This window comes from Vulpes lagopus, chromosome 11, assembly GCF_018345385.1.
Source record: "Vulpes lagopus strain Blue_001 chromosome 11, ASM1834538v1, whole genome shotgun sequence".
Classification (NCBI taxonomy): domain Eukaryota; kingdom Metazoa; phylum Chordata; class Mammalia; order Carnivora; family Canidae; genus Vulpes; species Vulpes lagopus.
This window is the reverse complement of record NC_054834.1, coordinates 84846774-84872340: the sequence shown is the minus strand read 5'-3', so window position 1 is coordinate 84872340 and position 25567 is coordinate 84846774. Positions and strand designations below refer to the sequence as shown.

At 35.5% G+C, this 25567-nt stretch overlaps 2 protein-coding genes across 7 annotated transcripts in view; one reads left to right on the top strand and one right to left on the bottom strand.

Moving 5' to 3' along the window:
- Nucleotides 1–13036, top strand: part of LOC121471383 (lymphocyte antigen 75) — a 127257-nt gene extending 114221 nt beyond the window's left edge. The window contains exons 36-39 of the mRNA XM_041722103.1: nucleotides 2913–3029; nucleotides 4029–4202; nucleotides 5835–5861; nucleotides 10423–13036. Of these exons, the coding sequence (XP_041578037.1) occupies nucleotides 2913–3029; nucleotides 4029–4202; nucleotides 5835–5861; nucleotides 10423–10625 (521 nt within the window). The 3' untranslated portion in view covers nucleotides 10626–13036. The remainder of the gene's footprint in view (nucleotides 1–2912; nucleotides 3030–4028; nucleotides 4203–5834; nucleotides 5862–10422) is intronic.
- A 294-nt stretch (nucleotides 13037–13330) lies between these two features.
- MARCHF7 (membrane associated ring-CH-type finger 7) overlaps nucleotides 13331–25567 on the bottom strand; it is a 52270-nt gene continuing 40033 nt past the window's right edge. For 2 of the 6 annotated variants that reach the window (XM_041722104.1, XM_041722108.1), the window contains 3 exons: nucleotides 21934–22043; nucleotides 18891–19004; nucleotides 13331–17314 (listed from right to left, as the gene is read on the bottom strand). In XM_041722104.1, the coding sequence (XP_041578038.1) occupies nucleotides 17156–17314; nucleotides 18891–19004; nucleotides 21934–22043 (383 nt within the window). In that variant the 3' untranslated portion in view covers nucleotides 13331–17155. Of the gene's footprint in view, nucleotides 17315–18890; nucleotides 19005–21910; nucleotides 22044–25567 lie in introns of all 6 variants that reach the window. The other 4 variants (XM_041722106.1, XR_005982675.1, XR_005982674.1 and 1 more) reach the window with 4 other exon arrangements.

The following is a 25567-nucleotide window of genomic DNA, read 5'->3' as shown; positions in this document are numbered from 1 at the left end:
GGAGAGTCTCTCTCTCTCTTTTTGTTCCTCTGCCCCACCCCAGTACATACTGTCTCTCTCCCTCTAAAATGAATGAATAAATCTTAAAAATAAAATAAAACAAAGTCACTCTAAATTGCACTGCCCTAAGGAAATGTAATGACTGTTAATATTTTGGTAAGTATCGTAGACTTCTCCCCCATCCCAGGCAAATTTATAATAATAAATGCTTGATCTTTTTTTTAATATGTAAGAAAAGGGATATTTGGGAAACTGCCCCGTAATCTGCATCTTCCTTTAAAAATGTCTATGGCAGTAAAAATACAATGTTTATTTTGTACTAACTACATTAATCTCATATATAGAAATCCCATAATTGATTTAGTTAATCTTCTAATATTGGCTATTATTTTCAGTCTTTCACAGTCATACATGTGTAATGAACATTAATGGTTGAGCACAGGGCCTATGACTGTTTTAGCATAATTGTTAACGATTGGTGGGTCAAATAATGTGTTTTTAGGGCTTTTGACACATCTTGCCAAATAGTTTCCAAAAAGGCTGTACTAATTTTTACTCCACCTAACCCAACGTATGAGTTCCTCCTACGTTGTTATACCTAAGGCCAGACTGTTTAATCTGTAAGCCTGGAAGTCTGCTTATTTTTAATTTTCATTACTTTACTAGTGAGATTGCATTTTCACACATTTCTTGTGTTTATATTTGCTTCTGGGAGGGTAAATTGTCTTTTTTACAATCTTGAAACCAATTTTTTCTTCTATTAAGGTGTCTGCTGCTTTATTTATAATGGAGCTTTAGTCTGCCCAGTTTGGGATTTTCTTCTTTAACAATACAGTATGGTTTGGGGGAGATTTTTTTTCCCTATAGTTAAAATTGTTTTCTGTAAGCCTCTTTTAGAAGATGTGGTAGTGATCACCTAATACAACTTTTCTTTTTTTACCATATCAGTACGTAATAGGAGCTCTTTTTTTTTTAAGATTTTATTTATTCATTCATGAGAGACACACATAGAGAGAGAGGCAGAGACACAGGCAGAAGGAGAAGCAGGCTCCATGCAGGGAGCCCAACGTGGGACTCGAACCCAGGTCTCCAGGATCACACCCTGGGCTGAAGGCAGACGCTTAACTGCTGAGCCACCCGGGCTGCCCAGGAGCTCTGTCTTTCCCTTTAACTGTTAACTTATTATGAAACTACTATCAATTTTAGTCTGATGTCATAAATATAGTAGCCTGTGATGTAAGCCTCCTATAATTCTCAAAGTGTGGTCCCTGGAACAGCATAGTTTCACCTGGGAACCTGTTAGGAATATAAATTCTCAGGCCTCATCTCTGGCTGAATCTGAAACTCTGGATGTGTCCTCCTATTGTTTTAGCAAGTCCTCCAGGTGCTTCTGATGCTTGCTCCAGGTGGAGAACCACTGCGCTGAACTATAAGACAATATTCTGACATTTTCAGGAGACTTTGTTAAGTCAAGCTGATTTTGGAGGGATGTAATTTAATAGGAGGCTAGACTTCCTCATTTCCGTGTGTAGTTATATTAGTTGTAGTACAGAGAGTCTGCAAAGTTTAAAATATGTTTAAAAATACTGGAAAATAGGAAAATTTGTTACTTTTAAATTACTGAGGCTGGAAAGTCACATGTTTCTTAGGAACTTTTTTTTTTTAAAGATTTTATTTGAGAGCAAGAGCGAGAGTGAGAGAGAACATGTGCAAGGGGGAGGGAGATAGAACAGAGAGGGAGGGATAAGCAGACCCTGTGCCAAGCAGAGAGTCTGACACATAGCTTGATGCAGGGCTCAGCCCCAGGACCCTGAGATTATGACCAGAGCTGAAATCAAGTCTGTTGCTCAATCGATTGAGTCACCCAGGACCCCCAAGGTTATATGCTCTATTCCTTAATTACCTGAGTATGGCTGGAAGGCTGTTACATTACTTCTCTACGTTCCTCAGGATTAGGTGAACCCTCCCCACCAGATTTCTGGTTGCTAGGAGTACAAGCCTTGGTGTCATCATTTATTCAACTGTTTTCACTTGAAAAAAATAGAATATCATGAAAGAAGCTAACTCCACTAGCATTTTCTAAGTATTATTCAATTAAGACAGTGGAATGTTTTTTAATTTCAAGAGAATCTTTGTTTAGGCTAAGAAACAGGGTTAAATGTCTCTTGGAAAAGTAAAGTTACTCCTGTTATTTATAGGGTGCTGATGTGTACCTGTAGCTTACAGATTGTAAGGACAACAGCTAACGTATAAAATATAGATGGCTGCTGCTCTTTACTCTTGAATTACGTGGAGGAGTCACAGGAAAGATCAACTAACTATCCAATGAGAATGAGGACCTCCTTAGCAGTCCATTTCCCAAAACCAGGGCTTTCTAAGGACCACGAAGAAAAGTATGGGAAGGCATAGGCTTCGGCAGCAGGCACATGAAGGCAGAGTCCACACTGCTTGCTGCTGGAACTGCACCAGGCCTTGGAGCTGCTCTGGTAGGTCGCCCTGGTACTCTTCAGTTCTCCGGGGTATGGTCAGAGCTTTTCCTCCCTACACCAGGGAGATGCGCCCGGGAGAAACCATGATTACTAGAGGAAGAGGTAGTGGGGAAAAGTAAAGTTGAAAGATGCAGAAAAATGTTTATTGATCAAGCCTCCCATGGTTTTGTCCCCTTTTCTATAAATCACCAACTCTATGTGAATGAAATGAGTATAAAATGCCCAATTTATCCCATCATTTCACTTTTCTCATGAATATATTTTCAGAAATGTGCATATTCTCAAGCTAAATTTTAAAAAGGTATAAATGTGTAATGTTACTGTAAGTGTATTAAAATAATGCATAATCTCTATATATACTTCATGTGATTTTTCACTGATTTTGGGAACATGTTAACTTTTTATACCTAAAAATAATTCCAGGAGCAGACATGGTAAGCATACATAATGAAGAAGAAAATACTTTTATACTGGATACTTTGAAAAAGCAATGGAAGGGCCCAGATGATATCCTCCTAGGCATGTTTTTTGACACAGATGGTAAGTGATATTTACCTTGTAGGAAATCACTTTTAAAAAAATGGTAATAAAATTGAGGACTTTGAGATTCTTCAGTTCTCTCATTCAAGTTGGTGTTCCCTGTGGTGTCTATCTGGGTGTTGTATTTTCAGTGTGAGCCCATGACCTGACAGTGGCTTTTCCCTGAGCAGCTCAGTGTGTTGCACACAGAAGAGTCAAAGTTGATTCTCTTTTCTGGATTAAAACAGGTTTTTAGGCTCATAATACCTACATAATAAAATGGAACTAAGTTTGCTATTAATATTTTAGTTCTCTTGGCTATTTCCCAGTGAAAATGTTACTATATTATTTTCATTTTCCTCTTCGTTTTTTTTGTTTGTTTTTTGTTTGTTTGTTTTAGAGAGGGGGGAGGGGAGGAGGAGAAAGGGGAGAGAGAGAGAGAGAGAGAGAGAGAGAGAGAGAGAGAGAGAGAGAGAAAAGGAGAGAAAGAAAATATTCCCTGCAGGCTCCAACCCCAGTGCAGAGCCCAAGGCAGGGCTTGATCTCACAACCCTGAGGTCATGACCTGAATGGAAATCGAGTCAGATACTAAACCAACTGAGCCACCCACGTGCCCCATCTATGGAACCTTCTTGAACCAATACCTTTTTTTTTTAAGGTTTTATTTGTGAGAAAGAGATGGCAGGGGGCACTTGTGGGGTGGGGGTGAGGGGGTGGAAGAGTGACTTGATGCTGAGCAGGGAGCCTGATGCTGAGCAGGGAGACTCGATGCTGAGCAGGGAGCTCAGTTCCAGGACCTTGGGATCATGACCTGAACTGAAGGCAGACACTTAACTGACCAAGTCACTGAGGTGCTCCTTGAACCAATACCTTTGATTTGCTTGTTCTAATTTAAATACTACAACCAAAAGTTTGACCAAACATACCTTAGTAATTTAATTTCCCTTTAACTCTAGACCCTTTTCTATGGCTGTAACAGTTTAAAACTGTCATAATGATGAAAATATTCTTAACTGACAGATGAAAGTTTCAAGTGGTTTGATAAGTCCAATATGACATTTGATAAGTGGACAGACCGAGAAGATGGTGAGGATTTGGTGGACACCTGTGCCTTTCTGCACACTAAGACAGGGGAATGGAAAAAAGGAAACTGTGAAATTTCTTCTGTGGAAGGAACCCTTTGTAAAGCAGCTAGTAAGTATAACTGAACAGACATTTTTCCATTCCTGGAGGGGTGCGGAAAGTAGAGCTGGTTTTAAGATTTTCTTTGAGACAAGTGTGCCTTAGTAAATTAGAGGGAGTAAGACAGACTTCAGAACACAGTAGGATGGTTTGCTCCCAAGTCTCAGAGTCCAGTGTAATTCTCTTACATTTCAGAGGTAGGACCAGATCATGTGAACCAGGCATACTTTTATCCTGCTTATATTTAGAGCCTGAAAGAAGTTTAAATTTTCCATTGTTTGAAGTATTTATCATAGCCTCTTTGCATATGATTAAACAGAAATGGTGACGAATACTTATGTCTGACTCCAGAATTCTAAGATTTACAAAGAATTTGACCTTGTAAGGGTACTAACATCCTTTGTTTAGGCAAATGAAGAAATGCATTGTGTAGTTTATAAATGATTCTGAATTGAAGTGTAATTTTTCTTCTGACCCATCAGAATGCTTTTTTTTCCCCTTTCTCTCCCAAGGGGTGAACCCTGAACCTGCCCCTGCCCCTCCATCAGCCCAGCACCCCTGGCTTCCAGCTGTCCCCTCTTCCCTATCAGAATGCTATTTTCTGATAGGATGAGCACGGGGTGTTATTTTATACGTTGGCAAATTGACCACCAATAAAAAATAAGTTTACAAAAAATGCTTTTTTCTAATGAACAAAATTGTCACACAATATTGGTTTTTTTTTTTTTAAAGATTTATTCATGAGACACACACACACACACACACACACACACACACACACACACACACAGGCAGAGACACAGGCAGAGGGAGAAGCAGGCTCCATGCAGGGAGCCTGATGTGGGACTCAATCCCTGGATCCCAGGATCACAACCTGAGCCAAAGGCAGGAGCCCAACCGCTGACCAACGCAGGGGTCCCATGTCCCACAATATTTTGATGTTCTTGCTAAACACCAAAATTTGTCCTAAGTTTTAGAAATAATGTTTTTCTCATTAAAAACACTTAAAATTTCAAAATGTGATTTTGGGATGCTTGATACATGATAGCCACTTCCTCATTTTGCCTCTTTAGTATTTCCCACCTACTTCTACTGTAAACCAATAATATGTTTCCTTTTTACATTTTTTTTGCTTCAGCAGGGTTTTTAGCTACAGTTTATAGTAATTATATTAATTTTCTCATTGTTTTATTGTAATAGATTTCAATTTCCAATATTTATTGATTTTTTAAAAATTGGTTCTTTTCATATACTAAGTCTCAAGACACCATTATAGAAACCACATTTTTAATTATAACTTTGAAACATCAGAAATAGTGAACAAATCCATTCTAATGAGGTCACAGGTGTATACTTTAATTTTACTAGGTTTGTTTTCTACAGACTCTACCAAAATACTTTTCCTCATCTTATCACTTTTTTGTTAATCCTTTTCCACCAACCAAGCTAATGCGGTTAGACCTCTACATCTTTAAAAAATAAACAAAAACTTTGTTCAAGATGGAAAACAAAATTGACCAAGCAACAGAAATATGTGTTATATTAATTAAAGGGGTTCGTTTTTAACTATTTTGAAAGTGTTTAAAGGCAAACTTAGAATAAAGCGTACTTGAATTCTAATTTTTATTTTCTTTTGTATTTTAGTCCCATATGAAAAGAAGTATCTATCAGGTAAGCAATAGTCTTTAATTTTTTTCCACAAGTAAAAACATATTAAGATTCTAATGTTGAAATATTACTAAAGACCCATGAAAATTAATTGTATAACATAAAGTAGAATGACTTTTTAAAGAATTTAGAAAGGGCTCAGTAATAAGACTTGACATTCTAAAAATAACTGCAAGTTATGTATGAATTTTTTAAACACCAAAAAATTTTTCCGACTTTTTGTAGGCAGTGATTCTACTTTTATTTTTAAAAAATTTGGCCTCAGTTATAATTATACTTCATGAAGTACCTGTCATAAGGGTTTACTAAATGTACTTTTTTTTTAAAGAACAGGTAATATATTAACATGGCTCAAAAAGCAAAATTATAATAAGGCAAACGCTGAAAAGTCTGTTTCCCATTTGCTCCCATCTACCCTATTCTATATCCTTACTGGGCACTAGTTCAGTTTCTTCTTTAAATGTCTTGTGTTTCTTTTGCCAAAATAAGCAAGCTGAGATATAGGACTTATTTTGCCCCATTTATTCACTAAAATACTCTAGATATTGCTCCGTATCATTACCTGTAGATTGAACTTCGTTTTTTTTTTTTACAACTAAATTACTCTTCCATTGTATGGATAGGCATAGTTAAACAGCTCCAGACCCTTCTTAGCTTGTTTCAAAACATTTGCTATTGCAGTGCTGCAATGAGTGACTCTACCTTGCACAAATACATCTAAAGATTGGATTCTATAGATGGATTTAAAGTGGATATACAACTTTGATTGATGTATTAACAAGAATTGTACCATTTTGCATTCCCAGAAATGTTACAAAACTTACAGATTTTTGCCAATTGGTTGTATGTATAATTTTTGTTTTTTTCTTTAAAGAGAGTGCATGCACATACACACAAGGGAGGGGAGGGGCAAAGGGAAGGAGAAGGGTTGAGTCCTAAACAGGCTCCATGCTCAGCATGGAGCCAGACACGGGGCTTGATCTCAAAACCCTGAAATCAGGGATCCCTGGGTGGTGCAGCGGTTTGGCGCCTGCCTTTAGCCCAGGGTGCTATCCTGGAGACCCGGGATCGAGTTCCATGTCAGGCTCCTGGTGCATGGAGCCTGCTTCTCCCTCTGCTTATGTCTCTGCCTCTCTCTGTGTGACTGTCATAAATAAATAAAAATTAAAAAAAACAAAACAAAAAAACAAAATCCTGAAATCATAACCTGAGCTGAAATCAAGAGTCAAGACACTTAACCAACTGAGCCACGCAGGTGCCCCATTTAATGTCTTTGAGGTACAAGATGTACAAACCTGAAGTGTATAGTTTGATGGTTTCTTCTGTATACACCTGGTCAACTACCTCTCAAATTGATACAGAACATGTTACACCAAAAATTTCCCTCAAGTCCTGTAGCCCTACCACCACCTATCCCAGAGTTAGCCACTATTGAATTTTATCACTATTGAATGCTATCACCATAGGTAAGAGTTGTTTGTCAACAAAAATATAATTCTACTGGCTTCTTTTACTCAGGATTTTTAAAAAGATTTATCCATGTTCTGTAGGTATTGTACTGATTCTACTATTGCGTAGTTTATAAATATATCACCATTTGCCCAATCTTTTGTTATGTATATTTGGGTCATGTCTAGTTTGGTACTAATATGGTAAGAGGTGCCTATGAACATTCTCATTTGGACCTATTTTGTCATTCTCCTAGAATATATTCCAAAAAGTAGAATTGCAAAGGTCATTGGGTAGCTAATATGTTTATCTTTAGTAGAACCATCAAATTTTTCAGTGAGTTAATTCCTACTGGCAGTATATGCAAGTTCCATTTACTCTAGACATCCATCCCATAATCGTCAACCTGATTCTAACCATTCAGATGTTATGTGATGTCATTTTAATTTCCCTGATGAATAATGTTGAGCACTTCTACACACTTACCATTTCAACGTGTTCTTTTGTGATATGCCTCTTCAGGTTTTTTATTTCTAACTGGGTTGCCTTCCCACCTGATAGTTCTTTGTTATGAAAAATTCTGGATAGGAGTTGTCACATGTTGTATCATGGATATTCTCTCAGTTTGGGGCTTGCTGTAACTATGATGGTAGAGGAGAAAAGGAGTGTTTGAGAGTTCATGTAGATATTGGAGAACCAAGTTCTCACTCTTCTAGAAAGTAATAAAGAAAAAAATAGCAAAGGGGCATGTGGCTGGCTATGTGGCTCTCGATCATTGGGATAGGGCGTTCCAGCACCACGTTAGGTGTAGTTTAAAAAATAAAACAACCAAAAAACCTCACCTCAATCAAGGAAGGCACCACCTCATTGCCATTTGGTTGGCTATCAAAAACATCCAAAACAGAAAACAAATGTTGACAAGGATATGGAGAAAATGGAACACGTGCATTATTGGTAGGAATGTAAAGCGATACAGACAACAGTATGGTAGGTTCTCAAAAAACTAAAAATATTAGTACTATGATCCAGCAGCTCCGCATCTGGGTATAGACCCGAAAGAAGTGAAAAGAGGTTATCAGAGATTTGTACACCCATGTTCAGAGCAGCATTATTCACAATACCACAAGGTGGAAGTTGCAACCCAGTGTCCATGAGTGGATGAATGGATAAGCAAGACATGGTGTACATATACACCATGGAACATTATTTAGCCTTAAAAAGGGAATAATGACACATCCTACACATGCACAAACTTGGAAGACATTAGGTGCTAAGTTAAATAAGCTGGTCACAAAAAGACAAATACTAGGATTCCAATTATATGAGGTAACTGAAGTGGTCGACCTCATAGGATAGAATGATGGTTGACTGGGCATCAGTGGAGGGAGGAATGAATGGGGTGTTATTAATATAGAGTGTCTCAGGGTTGAAAGATGAAGAATTCTATGGATAAATGGTGACACAGCACAACCTGAATGTACTTAATGCTACACTGTCAAAACTGGTTAAGATGCTACATTTTGTTGTATTTTGCATTAAAAAACTGAACCAAGAAAAGCTGTGTAAGCATGTTATTTATAAGCATAGAGGCAAAAAAAACAAGTTAACAGGAATGGGAATCCAGGGTTAGTAGACAGGACCACAGTACTTGTTACAAATCTTGAAATATGAATTTTAAGCTCTGCACATGTGTGCTTGGGGGGGAAGGGAGGATTCATAAAGATTGAAACATGTAGGAAACAGTTGGTAAGCTATGATGGTTCTCAAAACCTTTATCAGGAATAGTTGGAAGATTTGGCAACACTTGATCTTTATAAATTCCAGAGTGGTCTCTAAATTCATTAAAAAATATTTCATAAATATATGTAACTACTATGTGCCTGGCTTTCTTAATACATATTTTTTTTTCATTAAAGGTCTCCAATAAGAATGCAATCCACACATTAACAAATTGTGACTACAAACTTTTATTTTAGGACCAAAAAGGAGAGGATTCAGCTATGGCCATTTACCTAATTCCTCCTATTATTTAAGAGTTATTCATGAGAGACACAGAGAGAAAGGCAGAGACACAGGCAGAGGGAGAAGCAGGCTCCATGCAGGGAGCCCGACATGGGACTCGATCCCAGGGATCTGGGACCACACCGAGCTGAAGGCAGGCGCTCAACCGCTGAGCCACCCAGGTGTCCCCTCCTATATTAATTTTTTTAAAGCAGCCTGTATTTTATCAGTGACTCTCCTTCACTTTAACAAGTTAACTTTTAGCCAGATTTTCCTTGCTATGCTTTACATTTTATCATTTTTTAAAAGAGAAAATAATTTTGAGATTTTTTCTCACATGCTTTTGGGTGCTAAATATAATACAAGTACTTTGCCCCCCCCCCCCAACTGAGTTAATTTCCCTGGACTTACAGAAAGATAACAAAGGGTTTTGAATAGTCAAGAACTGCAAAGCTGTATATATATAATTGCTTCAGGAATACACAGTTACTTGGATGAATTTTTAAAAATTAAAACAAGGTGCCTGGGTGGCTCAGTCATCTGCCTTCGGCTCAGGTAATGAGCCCTGGGTCCTGGGATGGGAGCCCCATGTCCACCTCCCTGTTCAGCAGAGAGCCTGCTTCTCCCTCTGCTGCTCCCCCTGCTTGTGCTTGCTTGCTCTCTACCAAGAGAAATCTTTAAAGAAAAAATAAAAACATAAGCTTCATTAATATAAACAAATATCTGAAGACAACTAGTCTTGAACAGTATATATTCAGTCTTAGACCAGGAAGTAAAAACCAAAGGAGACAAACAGAACTGCGGTATATCCTAAGTGTGGGTAACTTCCATTTTAGGATCTTACAGTAGACTGAGTGGCAAATTGTAAAACTTAATTGAAATCTTAAATGACAGCTGTTCAAGCTAAGAAACATTAATCTTAAGTGTGTAATTTAATCAATGTGCAATCAATTTGCCTATTTCCCCAGATAGGGGAAATATTTACATGATAGGCAAATATTTACATGATAAAACTGTATTTGTATTCTAAGTGCAATATGAGCAAGTGATTTCCATATAGATGTATGTGTGTGTGTTGTGTATATATATATATATTTTGTCTTTTCCTTTTCAGATAACCACATTTTAATATCAGCTCTGGTGATTGCTAGCACAGTACTTTTGACAGTTTTGGGAGCAATCGTTTGGTTCCTGTACAAAAGAAATTTGGATTCTGATTTCACCACAGTTTTTTCAACTGCACCTCAATCACCTTATAACGACGACTGTGTTTTGGTGGTTGCAGAAGAAAATGAATATACTGTTCAATTTGACTAAGATTTTGGAAATCTCAGCTTCAGATGTCAAATACTTTGACAGTGATTCCTGTGCAGGATTGTAAAACTTGATAATGAAAATTATAGTTTTTATGTTTTTTTCCTTATTCCAGTAAAATTCATCATTCTCATGAGAATCACTGTAAGAAAAACCTATCTTTAGATTCATTATAAGAACTTTAAAAAAAAATGATCACAAATACAATTTAGTAGTTTTAGCCACCTCCCTAAATGCATTTTTCATTTGAAAAAGTTTACATACAGCTCGAAGTAAAACAGATAAAAATAAAAACCCAGTCTACTGCTCTATCTTCCTTTCCATTTAGTTGAACCACCGTAGTTTAAAGGTGAATTAAAACTCTGTAGTTTTAGCAATCACCAGGTCTTTACCAGTTTCTAGGTCTTGCTCTTTTATTAATAAACAAGATACGGGAAGTAAAACTTTTAAATAGGTCCTGTACATTCAGATATCACAATGCTATTTACTGTCGCAGGTAATTCCTCTTAATATTTTAATCTTCATTTTTGAGTAGATGTAGCACATTTTACAGACTTTAACAAGCCCATATTCCACATAATTATACAATTTCACTACTTTTAGAACATCACTTTGGACCAGAAATAGTATTTTGCACTGGTCATAAATGGTTAGAACTTCAATGAAATTTTATAAATTTTTTTTGAAACAAGAAGATTACAGCCATACCAGGAAAGTGTGGAGGAGGCTGGCAATGAGGCTTAACACAGAGTCCCTTCAAGGATTTTTCTCCTGCCACCAGATCTGTTCCTACATTAGGTATCGCATGCTCTCCAACCACTGATGGAACTATCATTTAATGACATGAAAACTAAGCAAAAACTGTGGAAAAACACTACATACTGCTGTAGTGGTGATGCTCAAAGTTTTAAGTAAATGTAATATACCTTTCAAGACAATGTTGAAAAGAATCATTTTGGGGGTAAATGAAAATGAAAGCTGAAGCAAGAGCGATTTCCCTCAGCATCCTTTACAACTTTAGAATATGAAAAGATAAATATAGAGTTCACATAAAATTATATTTATTGTATTTAGAAACTTGAAAGCTCAAAGAAGTAATGTCTCTCCCTAACCCACATGCTATCAATTATCTTGTGGGGAGATACACGGTCTCTCAGCCTTGACCAATGGCAACAAAGTACCAGCCTGTGCCATCTGTTTCCACTGGCACCATGAATAACATCCTTCATCACAATTGATGGCACTGTCCTTTATGGACACAGGAAAAACTACAAAGTGATGACAGGACTACAGTATGTCTATGTGGTACCAGACAAGCAGATGTTACACCTGCTGTATTACACAAAACTGTGCTCTTAAGTTTTAAATTTCTGAGATCTTGGATATGATCTGTTTTATTGTTCATAAGCTATTAAGAGTGGTGCACATAGTGAACAATAGACTGGAATTCCTTCCTACTTCTTCTATTCAAATCCTACCAGTCCTTTAAGAACCTTCCTTAAAACTTTCTCTAATAGTCAAATTTCTAAAATGTCCATTATGGTAGGCCCAAGCTACATGTGGCTATTTAAATAAAATATAACAAAGTTTGGTTCCTTCGGTGCGGCAGGCACACTTCAAATGCTCAAAACACCCTTAGTTAGTAGCTACCTTATTGGGTAAAACAAATTTTAGACCCTTTGCATTATCACAAAGTTTTATTGGACAGTGGTCCTCTAGAATACCCCCTTCCACTTAACTCCCATACAACTAATTTTCTTCTGTTCATTTTGGTAACTTCTACCCAGTAATAGCTCTTCCAAAATGGCTGCTTTAAACTGAGTTAATTTTCCATATTTGATTTCGTTTTTCAAGTCCTTAAAGGTCCCCGGGAGTGAAGTGTTAAATCTTAATTTTCTTCATCTATCACTGTAACAGGCCCTTGTATCTATTCAGTGGTCAACATCTAACTGTATCATTCAAATATGTTATTTTTAACATTAACATTAACAGAAGCTTGCCTGTTTACATTCAAAATGCATAAATTGCTTTCCTGAACATCTTGGTTCTAGCTACTAAGGACAATATAAATTCTTATGTTTGGCAAGTATCTTGAGAGAACAGTATTACTTTTAACTGCATTTTCCTAGGAACTTGCATTCTTTGTAGTGAACAGCATATGGCATATGGTCTCTGTTTAGAGCTTAAAAGTAATAATGAAAAGACTTTCCTTATTCCCTCTAATTCACATTTAAAGGATATCAGAAACTTATACAATACTGAAGTATGAAATAGTCATGCTAAGGAACTACAAGAATACTATAAAGCTCAAGCCACTGTGGATCTCTGTCATTAAGCATTAATATAACAAAACTATAAATTGTACACAAATGAAATGTTTTCTATTTAAATAAAAAGTTTTGTGGAAAAAAAAAGTTTTGTGGGTTAAGCAGAAGATACTTAATTTTCATGCTGAGTTCTATTAAAAGTATAAATGTTTCAAACTCAAAGCATCCCTAAAGATCCAGACAATAGATTCTGAAACTGGAATCCTTTAATTTTGTATTTTTTCTTTAAGGCAATGCAAAGGTAACTGGTAAGTTGAGAAAATATTTTAGAAACCATTATATTTTTATATGAAATGGGATTTTAGTTTTTAAATAAAGTTCTTGGCTCTAAGGTTTGAGGTCTACTTTGAGTACCAACTTAAAAGGAAACATTTCAAACTATAAAGTAAATCAATCAGTGTGCACTTTATTTCCAGCCAAGGTTTTTACATTAAGACCAACAAACTATGTGAGCAAACTGTTGATTCACATTTGAGAAATTACATGGTTTCTATTTAGCTTCTGAAAATGTAGTTAGTTGCCATAACATAAGACTTTATTTAATGTGAAACCACCTGAAGGTGTTTTAAAGTGTATCCAAGGGTGTTGACAGAGGAAATATACATACAGTGTTATGAAAGTATACACAACTGATGACCACAGTGTAGATCTATTGCATGGTGAATAGGTAATGTTTATCTATTCTCCAAAAATAGTGAAAAATACTAAGTCATTAAATGAATGCTCAGAATTACCAAGGAACAATTAAAAACGACCAGGATCCAAACAGGTTATTTGTATCATATTTATCTAGAAAGAAGTGACAACACTAAAAAACATTGAAAACCAGTGTTTTAAACTTTAAATGCGGGATTTAAAAATATTCCGATAACTTGAGATTGCAGTAATTTTTTTTTCCAAATAGCATTTGACGGGCATTTCTGATATTTTTTACAGCTGTGATATTCCTAAAAGGAATATCTACATACTATGGCCTATCAAATATAATCTGCATTTTGCAAATCAGTACAAAAATTTTTCCATCATTTGTACATTTTATATTTATATACTTTTTAAAAATTAGATTTTATTGCTAAGTGAATTTAGAATTCATATTAAATTTGGAAACCTAATATAATGCTTTCATAACTTATTCCCCAATTGCTTTTTTAGAAACACTGGAAGCAAATGATTATGAAAATGAGACTGCAATGTAAGGCATTTTGAAAGGAAAAATAATTAGGTGCCATTTGCCATTTTATTTCAAAAGCATATTTTGTCCCACTTTTTTAACTAGCAAGAGACTAAAACATGAACCTTTTTCATAAATATGACTACAGTAATCAGAACACAAAAAAGTTGTCAGCATTGCTTAAGTATTTAAAACAAGAGTAACACCTTCCCACTCACCTAAAAGAAAAATACTTTTGATTACCAGTTTATAAACAATAGATTGACTGGCCATGTTAAAAGGTCCAGCAGAATTTTAATTCAGCAATACTTGAGAATGAATATATATATATATATATATATACACACACACACACACACACACACATATAGGACATCTGTATGTGTGTGTATGTGTATATACACACACACATATTTTACACACACACATATGTATATATATAGTCAATGTATTCAATAGGCATTCCCCCACAAAATTAATTCATACTTAATTGCCAGTTTTAATAAACACTTGTTCACAGATCATCCATTTGTCTTATATGAAGTTAGGCAATATCAAATGTTCTGTTATGGTCTCCATCTTCTTCGGAATCATCCTCTGAAGCTGTTGAAAGAAAACAGGATGATCAAGAATGATTTTAAGGGGGATGAGAATGGAAGTGTAAATATGAAGCCAGAATAGCAATGACTTTTAAAATAAAAATCCCAATTTAGTACACTGTTTGGTCAAAATGGTAAGTTATGACAAGGTTAGGGTGGCTTGACTGTGGGTGATGCCCATTCACAATGTTCCCACCCCCACACCTTTTCGTTAGTTTTTATAAAAATGAAAATGCTTAAAACTGTGCTTCCAGAAAAGTCTTCTAAAAAGCTTCTGAGATCAATCTGTGTTCACAGTAGCTAATGATATAGACACTAGAGAAAAAAATGAACTTAAGGCAAGTGCTCTCACACACCTGAGTAGAATCTGGTTTATTACCGCTGCATGTTTGATGCATCCGATGAGAATGAAAAAAAATGTACACAGAATAGGTTATGGGTGTTCTTGCAATTTACATCAAAGCTATGTCTATACAATGCCAAGAAAAAGTTCTATTCAGTCAAAAAAGCTTTATATAGACACAGCCTAATTTAAAATAATTGGATTCAATAAAAAACTTTTGTTGAGATTATTCCTATGCCTCCACGCTGTCAGAAATCTCACTTGTGCAGTATTTCTGACATCAATTTATTTAAGTCATTAAAGTAGCTTAGAAGTTTCAAATTAACATCCTGGAATGTCTATAGGAAGGACGTAAGTAAAGAACATGTATTCTATAAACTGTTCTGTGTTGAAGAAAATGGAAGTACGCCAAAATGAACACCCCATCAGTATTTCCCCTTTTATCAAGGGCAGAAAGGTTAAATGTATATTCTTCTTGTATTAACACTGGACCCAGTATTTAAGAACAACCAACAAATTGAATTAACAAAAAATTTATGTTATGTGTGGATGAAACTTAAGTTTCCATATTTCGGTCTATTTATTAGAAATCTCAAGTCCATTTTTAATAAATGGTATAAAGCATATACTTAGCTCATGAATGAGTAAATCATATGATTAAGTTTTATGCTTATCATGGAGAAATATCAAACTAAGAAAACAGCTTTTCAGGTCTATTTATTAGAAATCTCAAGTCCATTTTTAATAAATGGTATAAAGCATATACTTAGCTCATGAATGAGTAAATCATATGATTAAGTTTTATGCTTATCATGGAGAAATATCAAACTAAGAAAACAGCTTTTCAGGGAACTTCATGTTTTCTATGAGAAAATTCAGTCAGAAACAACTCTCAGAACATATGAAAATTCTGATACTTATAGACAAACTTGCAGCACCCATATCTTTCACTCTCAGCTGACTTTGGGTATTAGATCACCTCCATGTTTCTCACATACTGGGAATAGACATTGCTATGTTTAGGAAACTAAATTCTAAACGAGAATCTTAGTTTAAAACAAAACAAGCAATCTGGGGAAAACATACACTGAAACAACTTACTATCATCACATCTGGTAAAGTATAAATTATAATTTACCAAAAAGATCTTTGTCTTAGGCAACATAAGGGATCTGAACTAAGAAGGTATAAAAGGTAAAACAAGATTTACATCAAATGAATTCCCATTTTATATACCCCTGACTCCTTTATATACCATTTCACACATACTAAAATGTGAAAATACATTATCTGGTTGTACCTCTAATCCTTTCAAAACTTGCACACTACAGATAACACTCCAAGTGTTCTGAAGATGAGTATAGCAGATACAAGTGGAGAATACATATTTTAAAACACTTCAAAGAGTGTGATGGAATCTGATCATGGGGCGCTGGTTGCTTTGGGTGAAAAAGTACAACAGGTAGGGTAATCTTGGATTCCCAGGAACTGTTTCGGAGCCACCAATATCTGTGCCCACCTGATATGAAGCACCCTGGAGGCTATAGGACTCTGAGGTTAAGCTTGCAGATGCCTGTAAAGATTTGGGCACTAAATCCCTTCACACAGGAGCCCAGGCAGAAGTCCTAACGCTGGAACGTGATCTTAAGAGATGGGAGCTGCTGGCGGAGCTGGCTGCCTATTAAAGGTCCATGAGGACCTAACAAGGAGCAAAAGAAACCACTATGGCTTCTGTTATAGACTCAGAATTAGGAATCTTTCATCCCTATTTTCCTAGACCTATAAACAAACCCAGGGAAAACCTTTAATGATCTAACAAAGCTGAATAGCCAGTAAAATTTCAAACACACACAAATCTAACAGATTTAGAAGTATGGTTTGACCAGTAAATGTTTTTTTGATTAAAAGTTTTAAAACTAAGGGTTCAAAAATAAAATTTTATTTAAAATAAAACACTAGTTAAAATACATCCTTCTATATGAACCTTAAAATTAATACACTATTTTTTTTTTAAAAAATACGCTTAAAAAAAAAAAAAACTGCCACTTGCCCAACCCATCTTTCCCAAATCAATTATTTTGATATTAAGCCTGTCAATGAAGCTCTAATTTGGTAGAAAGAGTATATACAGTTAGATTTTGCTCTCTGGGTTTCAATTGCAAAAGTAAATTCAACAAGTCTGGGAAGGGGAAATTCCACCTACTTTCGAGATCTTCCATATGTGCCTGAAGAGTTCTTGCAAGGTTAATAAACTAGAAACAATGCAGAAAGAAATATAGTAGTTTAAATGTTGCAAATGGATCTAAAAAGAGAATCAGTATAGGAGATTCATTTCTACTTTAAAAAGTCAAACACCATTTTAAGCCTTTAAAAAGGGGTCGTTCTACCCCCACATCAAAAATTACAAGCTTAGGATATTATCTTTTAAATGTTGTGTATACATAAATATATATATATTCATTATATAAATGGTCATGTAGAAACTGAAAACAGATACAATAAAATAATTTTATCCAATGACATTCTGTCTTCTTGAATAAATACAACACTTCAAAAATTATGGAGAAAAAAATTAAAACAATTACAACTCGGACACGAATTCACTTTTAGTGATCAATTAAAAAAGACAAAACATGAATAATCAATATTTTCCTGCCTAAACTTCACAGCTCCAGAAGTAAATCCAGTAAAGACTTCCACTTTAAGAATTTGTCTATACCTTTTACAAAGGCATGAATTAAACACATCTTACTATATGTATTATATAAGGTTTATTCATTTTGAAAAGTCACCTTTTAAGAAATCAATTTATGGCATTTACTAAATTTAGATTCTACTCTATTCCTAAAGTACTTAGAAGTCAAGAGATCTTTGCTCAAAATTCTGAATCCTGGTGATAGCTTATTCTCTTCTCTCTCAATAATGATAGTCTGTCAAATGGCTCACAGGAATAACGTTCACATGATAATTACAGAAAAAAAATTTTTTTAACCAACTCAGAAGCAGTATATATGTTGGTTATTTGATAATTTTCAAAATAAAATAGGACCATTACACCTTATCAGAAACTTGGCTCTATTGTTATCAGAATGAACATTTATTTAAAAAATAGTCTGAAGTATAAGTTTATGAACACGTTACAAGATATGAAGTATTCACAACACTACCATACTAAGATGTAGACCCTAGCCCTTGCCACACAAAATGGGCAAGGGAGCAGAGTATAAATTTCCTATGGTACACTGAGGTAAGTAGTATCATTTTACTTATGAGCATCTTAAGATAGCTAGCTCAAAGGTTAAGAGTGGACACAGTAAACACACAATAGTCCATATCTTAAGTAGTTTGTAATATTAATGCTTAAAACCTAGTACACTGGTAATCTTTTGTAGGATAGTAACAAATGAAATTGAATTTCCCATACTCTTGGTTTTTGGAGTTCAGTTTCAATGTCAGGTTTCTAAGTTATAACAATGACTGGGATTTTCCCTCCCAAATTAAAATGAGCATTTCCCCTAGGTGTTTTCAATTCCATACCTGTTTTTCACTGAAACATATTCCAGTTACCTTTAAGAGCTAGAATATTACTCTTTTAAAAATAGCTTTATGAAAGAATTAGGCTGTTTGATACAGAAGGAAGACAGGAATTTCTATTAAATCTACAATATCTTTATTTTTAAGATACATTTTTTTTTTTGTTAAGATACATTTTAATATAAAACCTCCCCCAAAGAAAACAGAATGTGAACATATAAAAAAATGTGCTTTACAAAGCAAACACTTGCAGCATCGCACCCTCTCTCCATCCCCCACTCCAATATTACTTACTCGGACACGTGTGCTTGGTTCATTTGTATTTCCCATCATATCAGAAAAGCTTTGTTCGCACAAGTGCAATAACACAACTAGGTAGAGACCAGAGCTGATAAACTCATACTCAGCCTTCAAGAGGGAAGCAATCGAAAAAAAGAAAAATATGGACAACGAAAAATTAGTACAATGAGATTGATACTCACAGTATATTGATAAACTAGAGAAAATGTATTTATATCCAGTTCCTAAGAAGAGATACAGTACTATCTATTAAAAAAGAAAAGTAACTTTGTGGTATCATCTGCATGGAAATTTGCAGTAGGTAAAGACAGTTCTTCGGTTCAAAGCTGTTCTGTTGTTTTAAAGCTAAGAATAGAAATCATGAATATAGTGGTACTAAAAATCTAACCTGTAACTGTTGCACAACAAACTATGTAAATTATATCATTCTTTGATAATTAACTTATCTCAAGTTAAAAGAACTATATTGTATGTTCCTTTTTTATATTGTATGTTCTTAATACCAAATTGAGCAAGTTATTGGTTACAGATTCTTCAGAAAACTCAACAAATTTCAAATTGATTAAAAGTTTCTTTAAATACTTCAATAACTGCTTATTTTTACCTTAAAAGGAAATCTTGTTCATAGAAGATTAAAAAAAGTTTAATGGTTATCACACTGAAAAAGATGAAAGCACTGGATAATGAAAAAATAAACTGTATTAAAACTAATCATTTAAAATAAGGGTAGTTGTCAGGCCAGTAGAATCCATGATTCACAAAGAACAACGATACTACAGCCAGGAAGCTTAATCAAGAGTGTCACTTTTATAATGACTCTATCTAGTATTTCCTAACACCTCTAAATTATTTAAGAGGAGGGTCATTAAAATCCTTGAAGAATAATAAAAACATTCGTAGGTACTGAAAAGCCAAAAACCACCTTCAAAAGACATGGTGGAGCACCTACAAGAAAGGGCAGGAGAAACCATTCTTTGACATCTACTCTAATTTTGAGAAAACAAAAACAAAAATCTTTCCATTATTCCACCCCTCCATATTCTTTTTCCCTATTCTTTAAAATACCAACATCCAGCTGTCTAGACAAACTGTAAGAATTTAAGACAATTCCTTACTGAAAGTGGTTTGGAGTACCTTTTGGCATACTCTTCCATTAAAGAATAAATCAGTAATTAGCATTAGGGTAGCATCTGTACTACAGCAACTGCCTAATGTTTCATTCAATGCATCAACTCTTAACTTGGATGTAATCAATTAGCTTCGAGAGATCTGGGAATCCATAAAATTATATACAGATTTTGTGTCTATGTGTATTCTGTAAGGAGTGTCCCTGGTCTTAATCAGATTTTTAAAGGATATCCATATTCCCATATTTAAAAAGTGAAGAGGGGATCCCTGGGTGGCGCAGCGGTTTGGCGCCTGCCTTTGGCCCAGGGCGCGATCCTGGAGACCCGGGATCGAATCCCACATCAGGCTCCCGGTGCATGGAGCCTGCTTCTCCCTCTGCCTGTATCTCTGCCTCTCTCTCTCTCTCTCTCTCTCTCTGTGTGTGTGTGTGTGTGTGTGACTATCATAAAAAAAAAAAAAAATTTAAAAAAAAAAAAATAAATAAAAAGTGAAGAGTGTCCACAAAAGATTATATACTGCATGTTTTCATTTATATGAAGTATATCCAGAATAGATAACCCATAGAGACAGAACACAAATTGGTAGTTGCCGGGAGAAGGGGGGAATAGGGAGCAACTGATTAATGGGTACAGGATTTTCTTTTAGAGATGAAAATGTCCTGGAATTAGATGGAGGTGATGGTTGCACAACACTGCAAATGTATTAGTACCAATAAGTTGTTCATCTTAAAATGGTTATGTTATGTAAAGGGGGGGGGGCAGTTGTCCATTACTCCTTCATTTAAAAAGTGTTTTTAAAGCATTCATGTGGGCAGCCCCAGTGGCATAGCGGTTTAGCGCTGGCCTGCAGCCTGGGGTGTGATCCTGGAGACCCGGGATCGAGTCCAACGTCAGGCTTCCTGCATGGAGCCTGCTTCTCCCTCTGTCTGTGTCTCTGCCCCTCTGTCTGTCTCTATGAATAAACAAAATCTTTTTAAAAAATAAATAAATAAATAAAGCATTCATGCATTCTCTGACCATCATCTCTCTTTTTACTATAAATATGCTAACCACGCTTGGATAGTATGGCCCTAGAATCATCCTTGTAATCTGTTTCAACATATTCCCACTGCCCTAAATTTTCCTTTAAAGAGGGAAAAATACTGAACTGTAAGCTTTAAGAAAAATGAGTGATCAAATCAATGGGGGTGTGGGGTGGAGAGTAGTGATCAATACAAAAAAATCTGAGAAACGAGAGGAAAGTATTTTATATAAAATCTTAATATGATTAGAGAAATCCCAACATTATTCATTATATAAATAACAGCACTACTGTAGGATACAGTACACTAAAGGAAAAGAAACAATGTGAACTTGGAATAAATTATTTCATGTAAGCTAACTCCTTCAAAATGAAGGTGGAAGCAGAATGGGGGGTAGTGGAGAGGACAGAGGGAACCAAACAGGAGGAAGAATGGGGGGTGGGGAGGGATGTCAGATAGGCATGTAAAAAATTATTCCTAGCATAAAAAATACAGAACTAGGATGCAGATCTGGGGACTGTTGTTTCAACTATTTTCCAGTACTAAGAGGCTTTCACAATCGAGACTGCTCTGGAGAGAGAAGAATGGCAGGTCTACTTTAGGACCAACTTCCTAAACCATTATTGTTTCCAGGTTAATTTAGAAAGCATCTATTTTACCTTAGAATCTGTGACTTGGTTATTTGCCTTTTGTTTTAAAAAGTTAGGGGTAAAATAATGAAAAAACTACAAAATCATACAATAACTAATGTAATAACAGAAAAATATATTAAAAACATTACTATTATTATTTCAATGCAGGTTTTCTGACCATGATTTAATCTTTTCTTCAAGAGTTGTCCTTTAAGCATAGAATAGACACTTACCAAATTAGGCAAAATATACTAACTTGTTCATTTGCATGAGCTCTATGTAGTTCATGAATATCAAAATCCTCCAGGTTAAGCTGCAACTTCTCTTTACAGAGTTCACAGGTGGTTACAGCCTCTAATGAAGAACCTGGTAAAATTAGAAGTAAAGCTTAGTTCTGCTAGGTCTCCACAAAACAGTTTTCGTTGTAAAGTTTAAGATTTCATTTATTTGAGAGAGACAGTGCACTTGAGCAGGGTGGTGGGAGGGAGGGAGAGGAAGAGGGAGAAGCAGACTCCCCACTGACCAGAGCTGGAGGCAAACAATTAACAGACTGAGCCACCCAGGGGCCCCTCCTTGTAAAGTTTTAAGCTTAGAACATAGAAAATCAAAAGGGAGAAAGGAGGATTGCCTTACTTCTATAAACCAGTAATGTCTCCTAAAATAGCAAATGGTAACACTAATGTGCTTGTGAAATCCTAAGCGATGGTGTTTGGGCCTACACCCTAGGCCTACTATTTCAGATCTTTTTTTTTTTTTTTGCCTCCCAGATATGCACACACATCCCCACATTCCTGATGGTGGGAAGCTGACAGTGGGATGTCATCTGTACTTCCTATTTCAAGTACCTTAGCAAGATGCTATGAAAACAATTTTGAATAATGTAGTATCCCAATGAGTTACCTATACCCAGGCCAATTTCTTTGATACCACAATATATACCTAAGACCTTCTGTGCTCTAAGCAATGTGCCTTCCCTATAAGTGAGAAAAAAAGGAATCTACCTTCGTCTGGATAAAAACAGCTCCTTTCAGCCATAAAAGGAATAAAATGTTGATTTATGCTACAACATGGATAAACCTTGAAAATATTATGTTAAGTAAAATAAAGCAGATACAAAAAGGACAAATATATGACTCTATTTATATGAAATATGTACAACAGGCAAATACAGAGAAATAGTAAATTATCAGGGATTGGGGAGAGGTGGTGGTGGTGGTTGTCCTGCTTAATGGATACAGTTTTTTTTAGGTGATAATAAAATTTTCCAAGTGGATACAACTCAATAGCACTGATTTGTATACTTAATAATGGTCAAAAGGAAAATTTCACATTATATATAGTTTATCACAATTAAAGGGGGGGAAAAAAGCTCCTTATAGCCTATATGCATTCTGTTATTGGTTACTTAAAATGACTTTCTGATTCAGAAGCAGGAAAAGCACAGTTACAAAATATGGACCTTGAAGATAGATCATTTAGTACAAATCCTTTCACATCTTAGGAATACATTTTTTCTCTTCTAAGAATTAAGTGACTTATAGAACAACATCTAAAAAAGTCATACAGCTGGGAAAAGTCCATTTATCCCCTACATTGTTTAGTCCAGGACTCTTTTCCACGTATACCCCATCTTGTGCAGTAAGCCCTAACTGCATTTGCCTAAACTTGTAAGTCTATAGACTTGCTTTACTCATCTCTGCGAGTCTTGCAGATTTTAACAGTCCATACATGGCAGCTGCTTAATAAATATTTAAATCAATCTCTACCAGAATGAATCTTCTACCAAATGGGTCTTTATATAAGTATGAGAAAGGCTTGTGAAAATTGATCAGCAAAGTTCAGTTCTTGAGATCTTTACATTCATTTGACTGTATCTTACAAAGTACTTATTAGTAAGATTGATAAGACCCATCGAATTGAGTATTTACCAAACTACTTTAAAATGACTAAAACTAAACTTAGGCATCTATATTTTTAAAAATTCTAATGGGTAATGGTGATTAGCAGCCAAGGTTGAGAACCAACATTAAAAAAACCTGGAGAGGGATCCCTGGGTGGCGCAGCGGTTTGGCGCCTGCCTTTGGCCCAGGGCGCGATCCTGGAGACCCGGGATCGAATCCCACGTCGGGCTCCCGGTGCATGGAGCCTGCTTCTCCCTCTGCCTCTCTATCTCTCTGTGACTATCATAAATAAAATTTTAAAAATATTAAAAAAAAATTTAAAAAAAAATAAAAATAAAATAAAAAAAAAAAAACAAAAAACTTGGAGATCCTCCAGTTAAGTGTTAAGAGTTATTATTCCAATTGAGGTTCGTCTAATTCCAAAAAGCCAGTATTCTTAGTACACTATTCTCTGTTTTCCTACCTACACAATACTATCTATTTATCAAATATTATCAGAAGACGAGTCACGATGTTTTTTATTTTGGTAATGGCTAACATTCCTGGGCCCTTACTAAATATCAAGAACCAGCTTCCATGCTGAACACTCATTTAATCTTAGTAATTCCCCAGCACAGTGACTCATAAAGCCAAGAGGCTCTCATAACACCATACAATTAAGAAAAGGCTGCTACAGGTGAAATGGATCTGTCCTACAGCTTTGGGATCAGACTACCTTAAAACAAAACATAACCCCCCTAACCCAAGGAGGCTTTTGCTACCTAGCTACACACAAATTTTCCTAGGAGCCTCATAATGTCCAGCATCAACAGGTTACCCAATTCTTCCAAAAGATTATTAAAATTATATTAACGCCATTATAAATCACAAATGATTTTCCTATGTCACCAACTATTATCAGACCGTCAATCTCATACAATTGTGTACATTAATTAAACCAATCTAATTTCCCACCTTCTCACCCTACTAGTCACTTTCACTATGTCCTCTGGTACTCATGGTCTAACAATTATATTTCTCTCATAACCGGTCTCTTTTTTGGTTCATCTCTTCAACTACATGCCTAATTTATAGTGCCCCTCTAGACTGATACATACTTTTCTGTAGCCATTTTTTCTCACAACCCCTTGTACCTCAGGACCAAGAAGTAGAAATAAATAATGCCCATATCTATTGCTATTGAAACTGGTAAGTACCTTTTTTTTCATTAATAACTTTAGCACCTAGCTTTCTAACTTTACCAATTTACTTCTTGGCTATTTCAATATCTACACACATTTTTTCATTCTGACTTCCTCCACATCCATGCTCTAAGTATTCCCCTTCCCCACCCCAGCCAACCACTAGGGTCATATCCTTGACTTTGTTATCATAGTTTATTACACAACCCCTAAGTCTATATATTTTATTTTTCCTAAGTCTATATTTTAGACATTTTCTCCATTGTACCTACAACTTCTCATCATTCCAGTTCATCTACTCTGGCAATTCTCTTAAGTATCAATGAGACTCAAAGACACTAACCCTGCCGCTTTCTTACTGTCCAATTCCTGGATGATTAATTTCCATGGTCACCACAACTATGTCGTTATGAATACTCTTAACTCCTTTCATCATATTTGCCTGGCAAAGATCCCAAACCCAGCAAACTCAAATCCATGTCTATATCCAACCATCTGAAAACGGTTTCTAAAAAATATATATACATCTTACTTTTAAATCATCTTCATACCACAGATTTTTATGGATACTAGTACCTCCAAGAGGTACTAAAAACATCTTTTAAGTATTATTTTCCCTACACATCAAAATCTCTTAACCTGTCCTAAACACCCTACCTCCTTTTATTAAGAAAACAAGCAATTATGCAGGAATTCAAGCAGGCATTTTCTCATCAAAGCAACAGACTAACCAACATCCATATCAACACCAGCTTTCTAAAGTAATTTTTTTCCTATTAAAAATAGGATAAAACTTGCGTTCTGGATT